Raw genomic sequence first — 17,832 nt, 5'->3', positions numbered from 1 at the left:
TAGTAGGCTCCGCCACACTTGACTTCTAGATTCTTTTCCATTCCTCGCAGGGATTCACCCGCCACATTTTCAGGTTGCAAAGCTTCCATTTGTGCCTCCTTAATTTGTGTGGATAAGTGGGAATGGATAGTCATAGTCAGAGATTTGACCCTCCGACCAGTGTATTCCTTTCGACTGAGGGCGTCAGCTACCACGTTGTCCTTGCCAGGATGATAACGAATTTCGCATTTGTAGTCATTTAGTAACTCAACCCATCGTCGTTGTCGCATGTTGAGTTCCTTCTGATCGAAAATGTGTTGAAGGCTCTTGTGATCGGTGAAAATAGTACTCTTTGTTCCATATAAGTAGTGTCTCCAGATCTTCAGAGCAAATACCACTGCTCCTAACTCGAGATCGTGTGTCTTATAGTTCACTTCGTGTGTCTTAAGCTGTCGGGAGGCATAAGCAATAACCTTCCCTCTCTGCATAAGAACGCAACCAAGTCCTTGAGTTGACGCATCGCAATACACTATGAAGTCTTCTATCCCTTCGGGGAGGGATAGTATCGGTGCGGTGCATAAGGCCTGTTTTAGCGTCTGGAATGCCTTCTCTTGTTTCGCTTCCCAGTCAAAGGCCACGCCTTTCTGGGTTAATGTAGTAAGAGGTTTTGCAATGCTAGAGATGTTCTTTATGAATCTGCGATAGTAGCCAGCGAGACCTAGAAATTGACGAATTTCTGTAGGTGTCTTTGGTGCCGACCAGTTCTCAATGGCCTTAATTTTGGAGGGGTCCACGTGTATCCCTTTCTCGCTAACAACGTGGCCTAAAAATTCGACTCTTCGAATCCAAAATTCACATTTAGAGAACTTCGCATAGAGTTTCTCCGTTCGCAGTGTTTCTAGAACTTTTCGTAGGTGCTGACTATGCTCTTCCTCACTTCGGGAATAGATAAGTATATCATCGATAAAGACGATGACGAACTGATCCAAGTAAGGACGGCATACCCTATTCATTAGGTCCATAAATACTGCTGGTGCATTGGTTAATCCGAACGGCATCACTACAAATTCGTAGTGTCCATAACGAGTTCGGAAAGCTGTCTTTGGAATATCCCCCTCTAGAACTCGTAATTGGTGATATCTGGATCGTAGATCTATCTTTGAGAAGTAGTTTGCTCCTTGGAGTTGATCGAATAGGTCGTCAATACGGGGTAGAGGATAACGGTTCTTGACAGTAAGTTTGTCCAGCTCTCTGTAGTCGATGCACATACGGAACGATCCGTCTTTCTTCTTTACAAACAAGACCGGTGCTCCCCAAGGTGAGAAACTTGGTCTTATGAATCCTTTTTGAAGGAGTTCATTAAGTTGACTGGAAAGTTCCTGCATCTCTGCTGGTGCGAGACGATAAGGCGACTTCGCTACTGGGGTAGCCCCTGGAACTAAGTCGATTCTGAATTCGACTTGGCGTTGTGGTGGTAATCCTGGTAGTTCTTCTGGAAAGATATCAGGAAAGTCGTGTACTACTGAAATGTTCTTGATGTCCTTCAGTTCTTGACTTGTATCATCGATGTGCGCTAGGAATGCTCGACAATCCTTCCGCAAGCACTTTCGAGCTTGGATGCATGAAATGATGCGAAGGTTTGTACTTGATTTGTCACCGTAGATAACTAATGTTTCGTTGTTAGGGAGATTAAGACGAACTGCTTTCTCAAAGCACATGATGTCGGCGCGAAGAAGACTCAACCAATCCATGCCGACTATGACGTCGAAACTTTTAATTTGGACCGGCATGAGATTGATTGGAAAAGAATGGTCGTCTAAAGTTAACGTACAGCCCATAATATGCAGTTAGTGTTTTCGGTTTTTCCATTGGCCATCTCTACAGTGAATGATTTTTCTAACTTGCTAGGTTTAGGTTTAAGTAAATGAATAAAGTTTTGACTCACGAAGCTTCTCTCCGCTCCACTATCGAATAATATGCATGCATATGAATTATCGAGAAGGAACGTACCAGCAACTATAGTTGGGTCAGCTACAGCTTCGTCGTGGCCTATAGCCAAAACCCGTCCCACACTGCCGGTGCCTGCTGCCTTAGGGCAGTTCCTCTTGTAGTGGCCCACCTCGCCACAACCGTAGCAAGTCTGGCCTACACCCGCACTGGGAACTTGAGTGATCGGCTTTGCAGGGTCCTTGCAGAAACGGGCTGTGTGTCCCTTTCTGTTGCAGTTGGCGCACTGCATTTCCCGACAAGGTCCATGGTGGTGGTAAGTGCATTTGGTGCACTTTGGAAGGTTACCTACATAAGGCTTTGTTGGGTAGGTATTTGTAGGAGCTGTAGTAGGTACAGTGGCAGCATTCACTGAAACCAGTTGTTTCTTTGCGGGCTCTTAGGAAGACCCACCCTTCCCTTTATTCCATACCCTCTTCTTGCTATTGTTGTTGTTGTTGTTGTTGTTGTTGTTGTTGTTGTTGTTGTTGTTGTTGTTGTTGTTGTTGTTGTTGTTGTTGTTGTTGTAGTTGTTGTTGTTGTTGTTGTTTCCTTTCTGTGGTTCTGGTGCAGAAGTGGTTGAGTTCTGATGACCTCCGTAGTCAATCAGAGATTGTGCCAGTTCCTTAGCACTTTCAAAGGTGTCAGGTTTGGAAGCTAACACGCTTGATCGTATTTGGGGCATCAGTCCCCAGATGTACCTTTCTATTTTCTTGCTCTCGGGAGCAATCATATCTGGGCAAAGGATTGCCAGATCGCAGAATCTGTTGGTATAAGTTGCGATGTCGGTACCAACCATTCTGAGAGTCCATAGTTCGTGTTCGAGCTTTTGAATCTCTCCCCGTGGGCAGTATTCTCTCATCATCATGGCTTTTAGGCTCTCCCAGCTTATGGAGTTTGCCACTATGAGGGTAAGTACTTTAACGTGGCCATTCCACCAAGTTAAAGCTCTATCAATAAGGGTGAAAGTTGCAAATTTGACTTTGCTGTGCTCGTGATAGGAGCAGATTTCAAAGACTGCCTCCGTCCTTTCAATCCATTGCCTCAGGGCTATCACACCACCAGTTCCATAAAACATCCAGGGCTTGGCATTAGTAAAGTCCTTATAGGTGCATTCTCGGGGTGGTCCATGACTCTCGCCATGGTTGGATGGGTGTGTGCCAGATCCCGAGCCATTAGTACTCGAGTTATTGATCTGTGACATGGCAGCTGCTACCGCTGCGGTGACTGCTGCTTGGAACATAACAGCATCAAATTGAGGTGGTGGAGGTGGTGGTGGTACAGGTGCTTCCCCACCGTTTCTTCACCTTGGATTCCTACGCGGAGGCATCCTTCAACTATAAGTTGAAAAGGTAAAGATAGGAATTCCATAGAATAGAAAATGTATGTGTCTCATGAACTAAATTGCTATAGTTCAACAACAGATGCTAGTATGAGTCTTAAAATAGAAGAATGAAAGTTATTTGTATGACTGAAAGTATGAAACAAGTATTTGTTTTCTCAAAGACTTTTCAAGGTTTGAACGAAACACTCAACGTGGTAATAATAGTGTCACTTATATTAATATAAAAGTTGTTACAACGATCATGAAAATTTGACCCCTATAAGGGTCTCCGATTACAAAGTTCGAGAAATTTAAAGACTTTTAGCCGAGGTCCTAAGCTATAACAAAATTTGAGTCTTTGACAAGCACTACTTGCGACGTAGGTTGCGCTTGGAGCTTGACTCTGCATCTGATTGCTTCGACTCCATTAGACGCCTATCAAAAGCGACTTGTTGTTCCCTCAGTTCAGCGAGGGGTGCAATCATTTGTGCTTGGAATGCCTCGGTTTGGAATTGAGCATTGTCTTGTATCTTGTCCAACCTATGGATGTCAGAAATGTGAACTTGTACTTCCATGTTGACATCCCGGAGTCGGCTAGCTTGAACTCCGGACTGATAAGACTGATTGGCTAGCTTACCCACCATTACCGGGAGTGCCCGATCAGCCGAACCTCCACCGCGGACATCATAGAAGTCCCGACATATGCCGTAGGGAGGGCATAAGTTCTGTTGTTGGCTCCAATGATGGAGGTGACTTCCCCAGACGGGAGTCGGTCCTTGAAAGTTTCTTACGAAGACGGGAGGTTGAAGGGGTGGTGGATCGATCACTTCCGGTTCTGAGTCGATACTGGAGTCATCATCCACTTCTATGGGTTCCTCTTCCTCTTCGGGATCATCTTCGACCCATCCTCCGTTACCTTGGTTGGGAAAGTAGGGGTCACCAGGGTGGTGAAATCCAGCCATTTGACTGTACGAGAAATAGGGTTATAAGAATTGAATAAAGTTGAAACATGCAAAACATGTAAGTTAAACTAGTTTAGGTAGCAAATACTCCTATAGTATTTAAATTCTTGTGTTTGATTCTAGTAACGGTTTGGTAAGTTTTGACTTGTTGCTTACTACGATCATTCCTCGATATACGTTGGTCCAATCTCGGGCAAATATAGTTGATCACGCTATATTTGTCCAAAATCGGATTACATATATCGAGTCTTAATCGTAGTGTCAATTTGTCTAAATACTTGTTGTATAGTTAGATATCATGAAAATAATTTGTTGTATGCATGGAATTTGTACTTAAATGAACTATCAATTTAAGTTAAACGCAACGCTGCTTAAGCGTAAAAAGAAAAATTGTTTTGTCAGAGAGTATTAGTCCCCTAAGCATTTATAGTTTGTATATCTTATGTGGTTTGATATACTTAGTTCACTATAAACATTGCTCTGATACCAATCTGTCACACCCCCAAACCTGAATGGCGGAAACGTTCGGGGGCGGATTGACTTCATGTGGTAACGTAACAAATGAATACATAGTAAAGAAAGCAATACAACCATCATATATATAATTGAAAGTTTACATTTGTCAAAAAGTACATGTTCAAAACCAATTACAATATGATGTCAAAATGTGAGATTTAAGTGGCGCCGCAGCGTCCCTTCTTCAAAAGCGTATTGTTACCTGTAGTTACTGAATCCCTGGGACATACAAGTAATTTGGAAAGAGTAGATCAGCATTTAAGCTGGTGAGTTTCATAAGTATTTAAATGACAAAGTTCGTATGAAATGAAATGTTTTGTCCTTGTTTGTTTGTGTTTAGAAAATCCTATATTTTCTACTAGTATAAAAGTAGCCTTCTCTCAAGACCAATGTTTGTTTCTAAAATGTATGTAAGTGTAAAATAACCAATGTGTTTGAAAACCTTGTAAATCAATGCATTTTTAGTACCTCATGTGAGTTTTATAACCATACTATTGACTCGGAATGCCTATACACAACGTTCTTCAGGCGTTGGAATGTTATGACGTTTGTCACCTCAAATGGTGGATTGTAGCTAACAGTCAGGGCGCGGGTTGTCAAGCCCGTATAGATCTATACACAAACACCATGCTCCCCCTCCAAGGGATTCTGGTATATAATACAGGACTTGAAATGTGTACTCGAACGTACGTGAAGTTAGTGTCTCACAAAAACCGTGGTATAAAAACAGATTTACGTGTTAAAGTGTTCGTTTGTTCTTGTATATGAAAGTGACTTCTTGAAAATCGTGTTTCTAGTACGTAAGAGTTAGAAATTTGTTCGTAAAACTATACCTATTATAGTTTTAAAAGTGTGTCTCGTTTTTTTAGAAATACCTAGAAAAGGAATCATTTGTTATGAAAGCATAGATTTTTGTAGAGCCTAAGATAGACAAATATACATATAATCTAAGAAAATGTTTAGTTTATACATGCATTAGAACAATTTATATTTCAAAAGATAGAATGCTATTGTAACATATTTTATATATGAAAGTTCCCTATAAAGTTTGTAAATCACATGTGATTTGAATATATAAAAGCATATAAAATAGTTCTTTATGTAACACACGATAATACTCGTGTGTTTTACTTGTATTCCCCCCCCCCCCCCCCCCTTGAAAGCATATAAAAGAATTTATAGAACATTTAAAAGGTTAATTAAGGGGTATGAACTGACTTGAAAGTTTGAAGACAGCGAGATGGAAAACCGGGCAGAGTTTTGTCTCGAGAAACGGATTTTTCTCGGGATTCTCGGGAATCTCGGAAGTAAAATCGACCTTCAGGACTTGAGCAAAATGACCAGGGCTTCGGGTTTGAACGGGCATGGAAATCGAGGCAAGATCGAGAGAGAAATGAGAGAAATGTGGTGAATTTCCGGGAACCCTCGCATCTCTATTTATAGGGGGTTTGAGAAGCCTTGGTACGCGGGGCGTACGCTCGTACGCAGCGCGTACGCGTACGTCATGCATGACCGAGTCCTCGACTGCCTCGGCTTCGGATGGGACGGAAAGGGGGTAGCTCGCATAAGGACGACGTGGACGGTCCGAGACCAAGGCCCTCGGGTACGCGGGGCGTACGGGGTTACGCGGCGCGTACCTCGGATGAGGACGCTGACTCCTCTTTCGGATATTACCGGATTTTTGATTTAATTTTATATATAATTCATTTAATAAACTTCAAAAAAATCATATCTTCTTCATACGAACTCCGTTTTCGATGGTCTTTATATCCACGCGTAGATGAGACTACGCTCTACAACTTTCGTTTAGACTCCGTTGGCAAATTCCGAAATTATTTTTATTATTTATTTATAAAATGACGTGATTAAGGAATTTCTTTAAAAATTCATAACTTCTTTATCTGATGTCGGTTTTTGCCAGACTTTTCACCGCTGAAATACCATTGTCGAGACCTTCGATTCTCGTTTAGGTCATTCCGGCCAAAAGTTGCTCAATCTCCGATTCGAGTTTTTAGCTGTCTGTTGCTAAGTTGAACTTGGAAAAATCATAACTTCAATATACGAAGTCGGATTTGGGCGTTCTTTTTACGTACGATCATGGTTTAATGACATTTAAACACAGAAGGAATTTAAATAGAAACATTTTGGACATTTTAATATCAAAGTTAATTTTATTAACTGAAAAGTGGTTACAATACTTGACTTTTTAGGTCATTACAAAGAGTTGAAATATCGGTTTGTCACAGCGAGTCAGCTCTCTGACTCGTCGAGTCGATCATTAAACCCACATGGTCTAATCGGACTCTACTTGATGACTTAGGCTCACAACTCGTCGATTCACACATGAAGTCTCAATAATAAATAATAATAAATAAATACCTGGGAGTCGAGATGTTACACGTACTTTGGGAGGACTGGCATCAGGGTTTTATGGGGTACCTTGGTATGTTGCACGAGCAAGCAATAGTGCCGAAGTTCAGTTTGTGACAAGTGGTAACATAGCCAAATGAATAAGGGACATTTTGATATGGTCGCACATTTTTGTGGGGTCCGTAGAAGTACAGACTAGTTGGTGGGGTGCTTCGAAGTAAAGAGTGACTTGCCAATGAATGTTCTGCTTCCATGGAAGGAAGTATCGGGGTTGACCACATGTCGAGGATTCCGACCTCGAAGTATAAAGGCTAGGATCCAAAGTAGTTGTACGCGATCATATTTGGCATTTGAACAGAGTCCATTTTGAAGGGACAAAAGTTCGTCTTCCATCGCAAGAGGACGTGTGATAATTTAGCGGTGAGAGTGTGTCACGGGATAAAATATCTCGTGACCGTGAAGACCAAGAAATCGCGTACTATGCCACCGGATGAGCTTATATTGGGTTTAGGAGGTGACCTAGCCCAAGGTACATTGTTATGCTAGTCGTTGTTGTCTAGCTGAATTGCTAAAGTGCGTGACACTGAAGGGGTGCTACAATTGGTTGGGGGCTAGTGTCGCTTCCCTGATGAGCCCATGGGAAAACGAAACCAATTGGCATGCATAATCTAGGAGGACTGGTATTAGGGTTTTATGGGGGACTTCAGTATGACGCATGGGAAAAAAGTAATTAATGTCAAACTCGAGTTCGTGACACAAGACTTTCATTTTGAGGCTAGTTGTAACATTCAGTTCATGGGTATAATTTTAATGCATTGCAACATTTTAATTTTGGCGATTTCCCATCACTAACGACGTGGTGAGGCTTGGGCTATGACGTGGTCATCTATTTGTCACGACGTGATGGAGGTTAGGGTTCAAAACCATAGATCTCGAGCCTTGGGCCTATTTAAGGTATGTGATGGCTAGGGTTTCTCCCATCCTTATCTTTCATCGCCTCCAAAAACTGAGAGCAAAACCCTAGCCTCTACTTGAGAATTTTCGGATCTTATTCTCTTGTTGATTGTGTGTTAGAAAAAGAAGAAGTAATTTTTGTGGTGCAAGAGCTCTTAAGCAATTCAAGTCCAACATCTAGATTTCCTTCTGGACTTTTGTAAGTCTTCAAGTTCTCATATTGTTGTTTCATCCATGTTAAATCTAGGAAATAAGTTAGTTTCTTCATGATTGTGGAAATATGGATACATAGTTGTGTTAAAATTTACAACTTTATCATTCTTGTTGGATCTATATGCTCAAGAATCATTATTGAATGATATTCCTAATAACATATGTTCCTATAGGGTAACACCTTTATCAAGTTGGCACATTTTGAATATTTATTATTAATATTATTATTAATAAATAAAATCAACTCTTGTATTTAATTAGGGAATAACTATTCTTTTTGTGAAAATAATAATTAAAGAGGTCATAACTAGTTATTATTTCATATGATATGATTTAATAAATCATATATAAAGTTTTGGGCACTTTCGTTAACAATGGACTTACTAGTTAGTTAGTTTTTTGTTAAAGAAACTAGCCTAACCTTTTGTCTTCTTCTTTTGATCACATTTTCAAAAGATAAGGGCTTATATTTTATAAAGTCTTGAAGTTTTTTAATAAAGATCTTGTCTTTTTCTTTATAAAAATGTAAGTGTTGATAGAGAATGGAGACATGGTCTTTGTATTATTTTACTCTAGGTGACATGCTTTAGAAGCATGTCATTAAAATAATATTAAGAGGCGTGACTTGTCTTAAAGTGTTAAAATCTAATGAGTAATTTTTTTGATTTAGGAAAGTTTTCATTCTTCTCATTTTCACTAGCCAAAACCATGAAATTTTTGATACTTGCATCTCTTTTTAAGTCATTACTTGGGTTTTGACTTAAAGCTTCAGAATGTTCTTATTATTACAAGAAGGACTAGTATCCATTTCAAGTTGACAAATTGTTGGTGGGTATCTAATATGGAGTTCCACTCTACATTCTTCATTAATTTCCAACCTCCCAAGAGGAACCAAAGTCTTCAAAGGTTGTAATATTTTCTTCTTATGGTTGTTTTAATCTTTCCATTTTTCCAAGATTATCCTTGGTGGGTATGAGAATTTTTACAATCTTTTTGAAAATGAAGATAACAAGATGTTTGTGAGATTGTTAGAGACAAAAAGGTGTGGGGAAAGCATAATGTCCCAAAAATGGTAGTAAAAAAATCCATTTTAAAACATCGAGTCATACTGTCACACCCCGGCCGTCGACGGAAACACCGGGTAGGTAACGTCATTTTTTGTATCACAGTTATATAACATACATTGAACAATACTTAAAGAAAATACATACCTTTATTGATGATTGAAAGTTACATTATTGTTTTCCTAGTATTTATTACATAATATCCGACTATGACATACTTCTTAATGAACAGAAAGATAATAGTAAAACTTCTCCTATTCAAATACATACCAGCTTTTCAAGTTCCTGAAAACACATGCATTTTAAAATACGTCAACATAAAGTTGGCGAGTTCACAGGTTTTGACTCCATAAAATAATACATTTTTACACATTCACAAGTATAGTTTTGAAAGTATCATTTTGACTCTCCAACATTAGGTATAATGGTATACTTATCAATTAAGTGTTATACCTAAACATTTCTTAATCTTAAGGTATAAGTAGGGGAAAACTTATACTTAACATTAATACTTGTATACGACAAGGTATAATGTTTCTAACAATTTGCTAGTATGAGCCTCTAACCGCTGCTATGGCAAAATACCTCTGATAGAACAACACACTCATGATTTACCATGAGAACAAATACACTCATGATTTAACATGAGAAACAACACCGTACGCTTCATCGACTCCGGAATAATAACAAATAAAAGGATAGTTTATCACTTGTTTTTGGTTGACTGTAGATAACAGTCACAAGTGGGGTGGTCAGCCCGTATACTAATTATACACGACTTCCTCACTCACACGGGATTAACAGTTATAGTTCAGAGGATTTCCACTAAGATCCCCAATCTTAGTTGATGAATACAATTACTCATGTAGACTTTGACGGCTTCCTATAGCTCTAACAACAAAAGCATTTTCATGTCTAAAACCTTAAGTTACTAGACTTTGCTTTTAAATAATATTTAGGCAGTATAATAGCTATATCTTGAAGTAAAAAACCAGGTTTTATCTTGACCTAAAACCAATAATAACAACATATAACATTTCTAGTTTTATCTTGACATAAAACTATCAATAACAATACCAAGTTTTATCTTGACATAAAACTAGCAATAACAACATATAACATATCTAGTTTTATCTTGACATAAAGCTATTAATAGCAACATAGTATATAAATTAACATTTAGAACTTTCGAATATTACTTCGGTAATATATCGCACACAACATATATGTAGAATCCTAAGTATAACTCAAGATCTACATTAGTAAATTAACATACTGATAAGTTAATAATAGTTGTATGTATTCAAAATGTTATATTTAGAACAATCATATCTCGATTATCATAACTATATACCATCATATAGATATAATAATAACATATATACAATGACTAACATGTGTTTTCCCCCGAAATGTTAGAAAGTGGGGCCGTGAAACTCACCCTAGTAGCGTGATTTTATGTTATCTAAGCAAAACGGACAACGTGCGAGATCGTCGGGGCTCGGGATGCAAGATGGCTTCAGCAAGGGAGAGAGGAGATAAGGAAATGGTGTAAGGAATAGCTGAAGTCGGACCTGCTATTTATAGTAATAATTTAGGACTCTCACGTCATGAGTGTCATAAGGCTCACGTCGTGAGTCTTGCATGATCAGCCCATAGATTTTCCATTTGCGTCCCTAGCTCCGGAAGGTGGTCATGTGACTCCTCACGTCGTGAAAACACCTTGTTCACGTCGTGAGTTTGGATCCTATCCCCTCGCAGCCTCGTCACACCTTCTAGATTCAGAAATGTGGCAAAATGACTCCTCACGTCGTGAGTGTCATAAAGCTTGCGTCGTGAATTTAGTTAGCTTAGGGTTTCTGAAAGCTGAATCTTCGGAAGGCCATAACTTTTGCATACGAACTCCGTTTTTGACGTTCTTTATATGCACGCGTAGGTATTTACGAGTACTACAACTCTCTTTTAGACTTAAATAGCTAATTCTAAGTCTATTTTAAATTCCTCTTATTATATAGATTTATAGCGTTCGGTATATCATAACTTCTTCATGCAAAGTCAGATTCAGATGTTCTCTATATTTTTGGAATCGTATGGACGTATACTTTGAGTTGTATCATAAAGAAAGTTCATATTTGTATTAGAATTTATCATGAACTAAATAACATTCTTACCAAATTACTAGGTTAACATAATCACATTACATGATTGGCATAATCACATGTGATTGTCTATTGACCTATTTTGACTAGTGTTACATTCTCCCCCCGTTAGAACAATTTCGTCCCGAAATTTATCTTGTGGATAGGGTTTTGTCAAAAAGTTGGGGGTATTTTTCTTTCATCTGATCTTCACGTTCCCAAGTAAATTCAGGTCCTCGCAAAGAGTTCCATCGAACTTTCACTATGGGAATACGACTTTGCTTTAATCGTTTGACTTCTCAATCCATGATCTCGATAGGTTCTTCTACAAAGTTAAGTTTGGTATTGACTTGTATCTCGTCGAGAGGTACCATAAGAGTGTCATCGGATAGACATATTTTGAGATTTGATACGTGAAAAACATTGTGTACATTACTTAGCTCTTGAGGCAACTTGAGTTGGTATGCGACAGAACCAATTCTAGCTAGAATTTCAAAAGGTCCTATATACTGTGGGTTTAGTTTGCCTCGCTTACTGAATCGAATTATACCTTTCCAAGGAGAGACCTTCAACATTACTTTATCTCCAACTTGGAATTCTAAAGGCTTACGTCTTACATCAGCATAACTCTTTTGACGATCACGTGTAGCCTTTAATCAATCCTTAATTTGCACGATCTTTTCAGTTGTCTCATGGATTATTTCTGGTCCAGTATGTAAGGTATCGCCTGTATGTTCTCTGGCCATTTGTGTATCTCCAACTTCTGCCCAACCTACTGGGGAACGACATTTTCGTCCATAAAGACCCTCAAACGGTGCAGCCTTGATGCTGGTGTGATGACTATTGTTGTAGGAAAACTCAATTAATGGTAAATGAGTATCCCACGCATTTCCAAAGTCTATTACACAGGCTCGGAGCATATCTTCTAAAGTCTGAATGGTTCTCTCACTCTGAACATCGGTCTGTGGATGGTAAGCTGTACTCATGTCTAGACGTGTTCCTAAGGATTTTTGTAGAGATTGCCAAAATCTTGAAGTGAATCTACCATCTCGGTCAAAAATAATAGAACTTGGAACTCCATGCAATCTAACAATTTCCTTAAGATAAACTCTAGTCAGCTTCTCCATCTTGTCATTCTCCTTAATTGGTAAGAAATGGGCGGACTTAGTCAATCTATCGACTATTACCCAAATAGTGTCGAACCCGCTAGGAGTTTTGGGTAACTTAGTGATGAAGTCCATTGAAATCTGCTCCCATTTCCATTCAGGTATTTCCGGTTGTTGAAGTAAACCTGAAGGCTTTTGGTGTTCTGCCTTCACTCTAGAACAAGTCAAACATTTGCTCACATAAGTAGCAATTTTTGCCTTCATGTTTGGCCACCAATAATCTACTTTTATGTCTAAGTACATTTTGTCAGAACCTGGATGCACGGAATATCTGGACTTGTTGGCTTCTTCTAAGACCAAATCCCTGACTCTACCGAACTTAGGCGTCCAAATTCGTTTCATAAAGTGTCGCGTTCCGTCATCTTTTTGTATAAGTTGCTTTTCCATTCCTCGCAAAGCTTCGTTCTTGATGTTTTCTTCTTTTAGAGCCTCAAGCTGAGCTTTTCTAATTTTTGCGGCAAGGTTAGAATGGATAGTTATGGTTAATGCTCATACCCGACGGGATTTAATATATTCTTTCCGGCTCCAGGCATCTGCTACCACGTTTACCTTTCCAGGATGATAACGAATCTCACATTCGTAATCATTCAACAATTCGACCCATCTTAGTTGTCTCATATTAAGATCTTTTTGGTCGAAGATGTGTTGGAGACTCTTGTTTGTCTTCCCAGTTGAACTTCATAGGATTGGTGCACTACACAACATTTGCTTTAGTTTCTAAAAAGTAGCTTCTTGTTTGTCTTCCCAGTTGAACTTCATATCCTTCTGGGTTAGTGTTGTAAGCGGCTTGGCTATTTTGGAGAAATTCTCTATGAATCTACAGTAATAGCCAGCAAGTCCTAAGAATTGACGCACCTCTGTTGGCGTCTTTGGTGCTTCCCAATTCCTGATTGCTTCAACTTTGGATGGGTCAACATGAATTCCTTCGTTGCTAACTACATGACCTAAAAATTGTACTTCTCTAATCCAAAACTCACATTTGGAGAATTTAGCGTACAACTTTTCTTTTCTTAGTAGTTCCAAGATTATTTTCAGTTGTTGACCATGTTCTTCCTTGGTTCGTGAATATATCAATATATCATCGATAAATACGATCACGAATTTATCCAAGTATGGTTTGAAAACACGATTCATGAGATCCATAAACACTTCTGGGGGGTTGGTCCATCCAAAAGACATAACTAAGAACTCATAATGACCATAACGAGTTCTAAATGTTGTTTTTGGAATGTCGTCTTCTTGTACTCTAAGTTGATGGTATCCTGATCTAAGATCTATCTTTGAGTAGTAGCTAGATCCTTGCAGTTGATCGAATAAATCATTAATTCTCGAAAGTGGATAACGATTCTTGATCGTTAGCTTGTTCAGTTCCCGATAATCAATACACATTCGAAAGGATCCGTCCTTCTTCTTGACAAACAACATTGGTTCTCCCTAAGGTGAAAAACTTGGTCTGATAAAGCCTTTGTCAAGAAGCTCTTGTAGTTTGCTAGACAATTCTTACATTTCGGATGGATCCAACCGATAAGGAGATTTCGCTACTGGTGCTGCTCCTAGAATTAAGTCAATTCGAAACTCGACTTGTCGGACGGGAGGTATTCCAGGTAGATCTTCATGAAATACATCAAGGAAATCACATACTTGAGGTATGTCCTTGATTTCTTTTATCTTTCTTCACTTATCTACGATGTGGGCTAAGAATGCGCTACATTTCTTATGTAGATATTTCTGGGTCTTAGTACAAAAGATGACTTTGAGGTTCTTCCCAGATTTATCGCCATAGATAACCAAAGCTTCGCCGTTTGGTAAGGGTAGTCGTATGGCTTTATCATGACATAGAATTTTGGCGCGATGTGAAGATAACCAATCCATGCCAATTATGACATCAAAACTACCGATAGGCATTGGCATGAGGTTGACGTGAAAAAGGTAGTTATTAAGAGTTAACAGACAGTTTTCTAGGATTTCCTGTGTTTTCTCGGTTTGACCCTTAGCGATTTCTACTTCATAGATTTCTTTTAATATGCTAGACTTATGACTTAACAATTTTCTAAATGTCGGCGTTATAAAACTTCGATCTGCTCCAGAGTCGAAGAGTATGCTAGAGTATAAATTATCTATGAGAAACGTACCATATACAACCGAAGGGTCCTGGATAGCCTCTCTGTTTCCGATCACAAATGCTCTGCCACGCCCTATGCCTCCTTGACTCCTTAACTTTGGACATTCTTTCTTGATGTGTCCAACCTCTCTACACTCATAACACTTTCTTTCTTCACCATGACTTGTTCCAGTATTTGTTTGCTGATTGACTATTGCAGGTGTTGTGCTCCTGCAGTAACTAGCAGTATTCCCCTTCTTTTTGCATTTTGTGCAAACAAAACAGTCACCTGGGTGATGACGGTTGTAGTGGTTGTACCATGCAGACTTTGGTTGAGTAGGTACTGTTGTTGTGGCTGCGTAGTTGGTTGCCACTTCTTGTCTTTTCTCAGATGATTGTTTGGGATTTTTCTTATTAAACTTGCGCTTGTTTGTTCTAGCTTTGGGAGACTCAGCCTTTGAGACCACTTCTGTTCCATGGATCTCTATGAGAGTTAGCTGATGAGCTATCCTCTTCGTGCTGTCATAAGTCGTAGGCTTTGATGCGATCACCATGCCTTTGATTTGCGATGCTAAACCCCAGATATATCGCTCAATCTTTTTATATTCAGGGGTCACAAGTGCTGGACACATTACAACAAGATCATTAAATCTAGCGGTATAAGCTTTTATCTCTGAACCCTTCATGGTTAGGGTCCACAGTTCTTGTTCCAGCTTATGTATTTCCTCCCTAGGACAATACTCCTCTACTAGCATCATTTTTAGCTCCTCCCATTTCATGGAATTTGCAGTATCAATTCCCATTGTATTCACATGGATATTCCACCATGTAAGTGTTGTGTCAGCGAAAGTACATGCTACAAATCGTATTTTACAATCATCTGGACAAAAGCTTATTTGAAATACGGATTCTGTCTTTTCTATCCACCTTGTCAAATTCATTACCCCTTCATTTCCATGAAAGATTTTTGGCCTACAATTCATAAAATCTTTGTAGGTACATGTTCTAGCGGTCCCTACATGGCCTTCATTTCTAACTACATCTCTTGTGACATTAGATAGAGCCGCAGCAATTCTTTGAGCTATGATTTCTTCAAGTTGCACTGTACTTATTGAGGGGTTTATTTATGGCAGTGATTGTGGTTGTTGTTGTGGTGCTGATGGTCAGTTAGGGTTTAGCCGATTACTCCTTCTAGGCATTTTGTTTTAGTTCCTATTATAAATAATAATAATTTTTATGAGTTTTGTTGATCATTTAATACACGAGTACTAAATATTCTAGTTATTATTCACAACGTAAAACATAATAGACAACATAATGATTACTATAACGTATGCTTCATATTATTACCAATGGTTACATCAGTTTATTTAGGTTTATAAGAGAAAAGTTTCTATAAACATTGCAAAATTTGCAAGGTTTTCTACATCCTTGCTATAAACTTTCCTCTTTTTGCTTTAACTAGTCTGATTTTCTCTATTTACATAACCACTAGTTGTAGCTTATCTACCAAAAACCTAAGTGATGACCCAGCACGTCAGTGATATTAACCACTTGCTCTTCAAGTGCTCGAGTTCTCTGCTTAAGACTTCACATGCGTTCTTCATTTCTTGATGTTTGATTGTAGAGCTCTAACTCTGCAATCTTGGCATCGTGAGTAATCATTTCATTATAAGCAAAATTTATACGATGATGGACATCCATCACCGATTCCTGATCTCATGTCCTTTGTCCTTCTAGCCTTCGCACTCTTCCAGAGAGATAAGTAGCCCTACCTTCAACAATTTCCATCTTATCTTCAATTTTCACACTTTTCTCAAACAATTGCGATAAAGTGTTATCTTCAGAAGAATGTGGGAGATGTGGTCGAGATGACTGACCAGTCTCATACATCATGGCAGCTTTTTCTTCTGCCACCCATTTATCAACTGTTTGCGTGATCCGTGCAGGTTCATCTTGAACACTATGACTTCCTGAAGATGTTGCCTTCTGACTCTTCTTAAGCTTTTGCCATATCGGTATAGATTTACATGCAGTGCGTTTCATTTTTACTCCTCCTGGAACTTTACGGTAAATAGTGTTCAGTGGTGGTAGAGATGATGCCACCGACTCTGTCTCCTCCATGGATTCGCTTTCTTCCATTGGTTCACTCTCTTCCCATTCGTTGGAGGTTAAAGGTGCTCCATCATCAGAAGGTATTGGATGAAAGGTGGTTGGAGTTACAGGGTAGTAAGGATCGCCTACCATCATAGGGAATGAAAGTTCCTCTTCTTCATCCGTATCCTCGATGATTATCCATTCTCGTGAATGTGCCATGTCGGATTCCTATACATTTTTGATCACCAAGAGTTTAGTCTATCAAATATTTCTCCCAAATTAAATAGTTCATATGATCTGATCATAATAAAATGTAGTTGCGCACCTACACCTAGTTGTGATAGGATCTATGCACATATAAATTTTAGTTGGAATATTTGATCTAAATCCTTGAGATCAAAAACATTCTGGGTATTAAGGTGTATTCTCATCGCGGGTCTGAGTCTTTATATATGACTCTATATTCTTATTTATTGTATTCACGCTTTTACTATTGTTTGTTACTTCAGGTCTATCTGATAAGGCTCCGGCCAGTCAGGACTGTCGAAAGGGCAGGATCATTTTAGCATATAGCCGTTCTGAAATCCAGCAACCCAAATCGACATGTCTATCCTTGTCAATGCTCCCGTAAGTAGTCCTTTAGTAGTATAATTAATAATACTTTTTATTTATAGGCTAAGGGATATACCTAAACCTAATAGAGTAAGTCCTAAACTATAGACGTGCTTTCCTAAGAAAGTACTAGTTCACTATAATTAATAGCTCTGATACCAATCTGTCACACCCCGGCTGTCGGCGGAAACACCGGGTAGTGTAACGTCATTTTTCGTATCACAGTTATATAACAAACATTGAACAATACTTAAAGAAAATACATACCTTTATTGATGATTGAAAGTTACATTATTGTTTTCCTAGTATTTATTACATAATATCTGACTATGACATACTTCTTAATGAAC

The 17,832-nt window shown here is 38.9% G+C and overlaps 1 protein-coding gene across 1 annotated transcript; it reads right to left on the bottom strand.

Annotated features, from left to right (window-relative positions):
* Positions 1–14,346: 14,346 nt before the first annotated feature.
* Positions 14,347–15,714, bottom strand: LOC145066898 (uncharacterized). Its single transcript, XM_079014146.1, has one exon. It carries the CDS (start codon positions 15,712–15,714, stop codon positions 14,347–14,349), a length of 1,368 nt encoding a protein of 455 aa, XP_078870272.1.
* Positions 15,715–17,832: the final 2,118 nt, after the last annotated feature.

Source organism: Lactuca serriola, chromosome 1, assembly GCF_051521515.1.
Source record: "Lactuca serriola cultivar US96UC23 chromosome 1, Lser_US96UC23_V15, whole genome shotgun sequence".
In the NCBI taxonomy this organism is placed as follows: domain Eukaryota; kingdom Viridiplantae; phylum Streptophyta; class Magnoliopsida; order Asterales; family Asteraceae; genus Lactuca; species Lactuca serriola.
This window is presented reverse-complemented; position numbering and strand designations above follow the sequence as displayed.

Coding starts and splice junctions, on each gene's coding strand:
- LOC145066898 (XM_079014146.1), bottom strand. CDS start 15,714: ATGAATTTGACAAGGTGGATAGAAAAGACAGAATCCGTATTTCAAATA.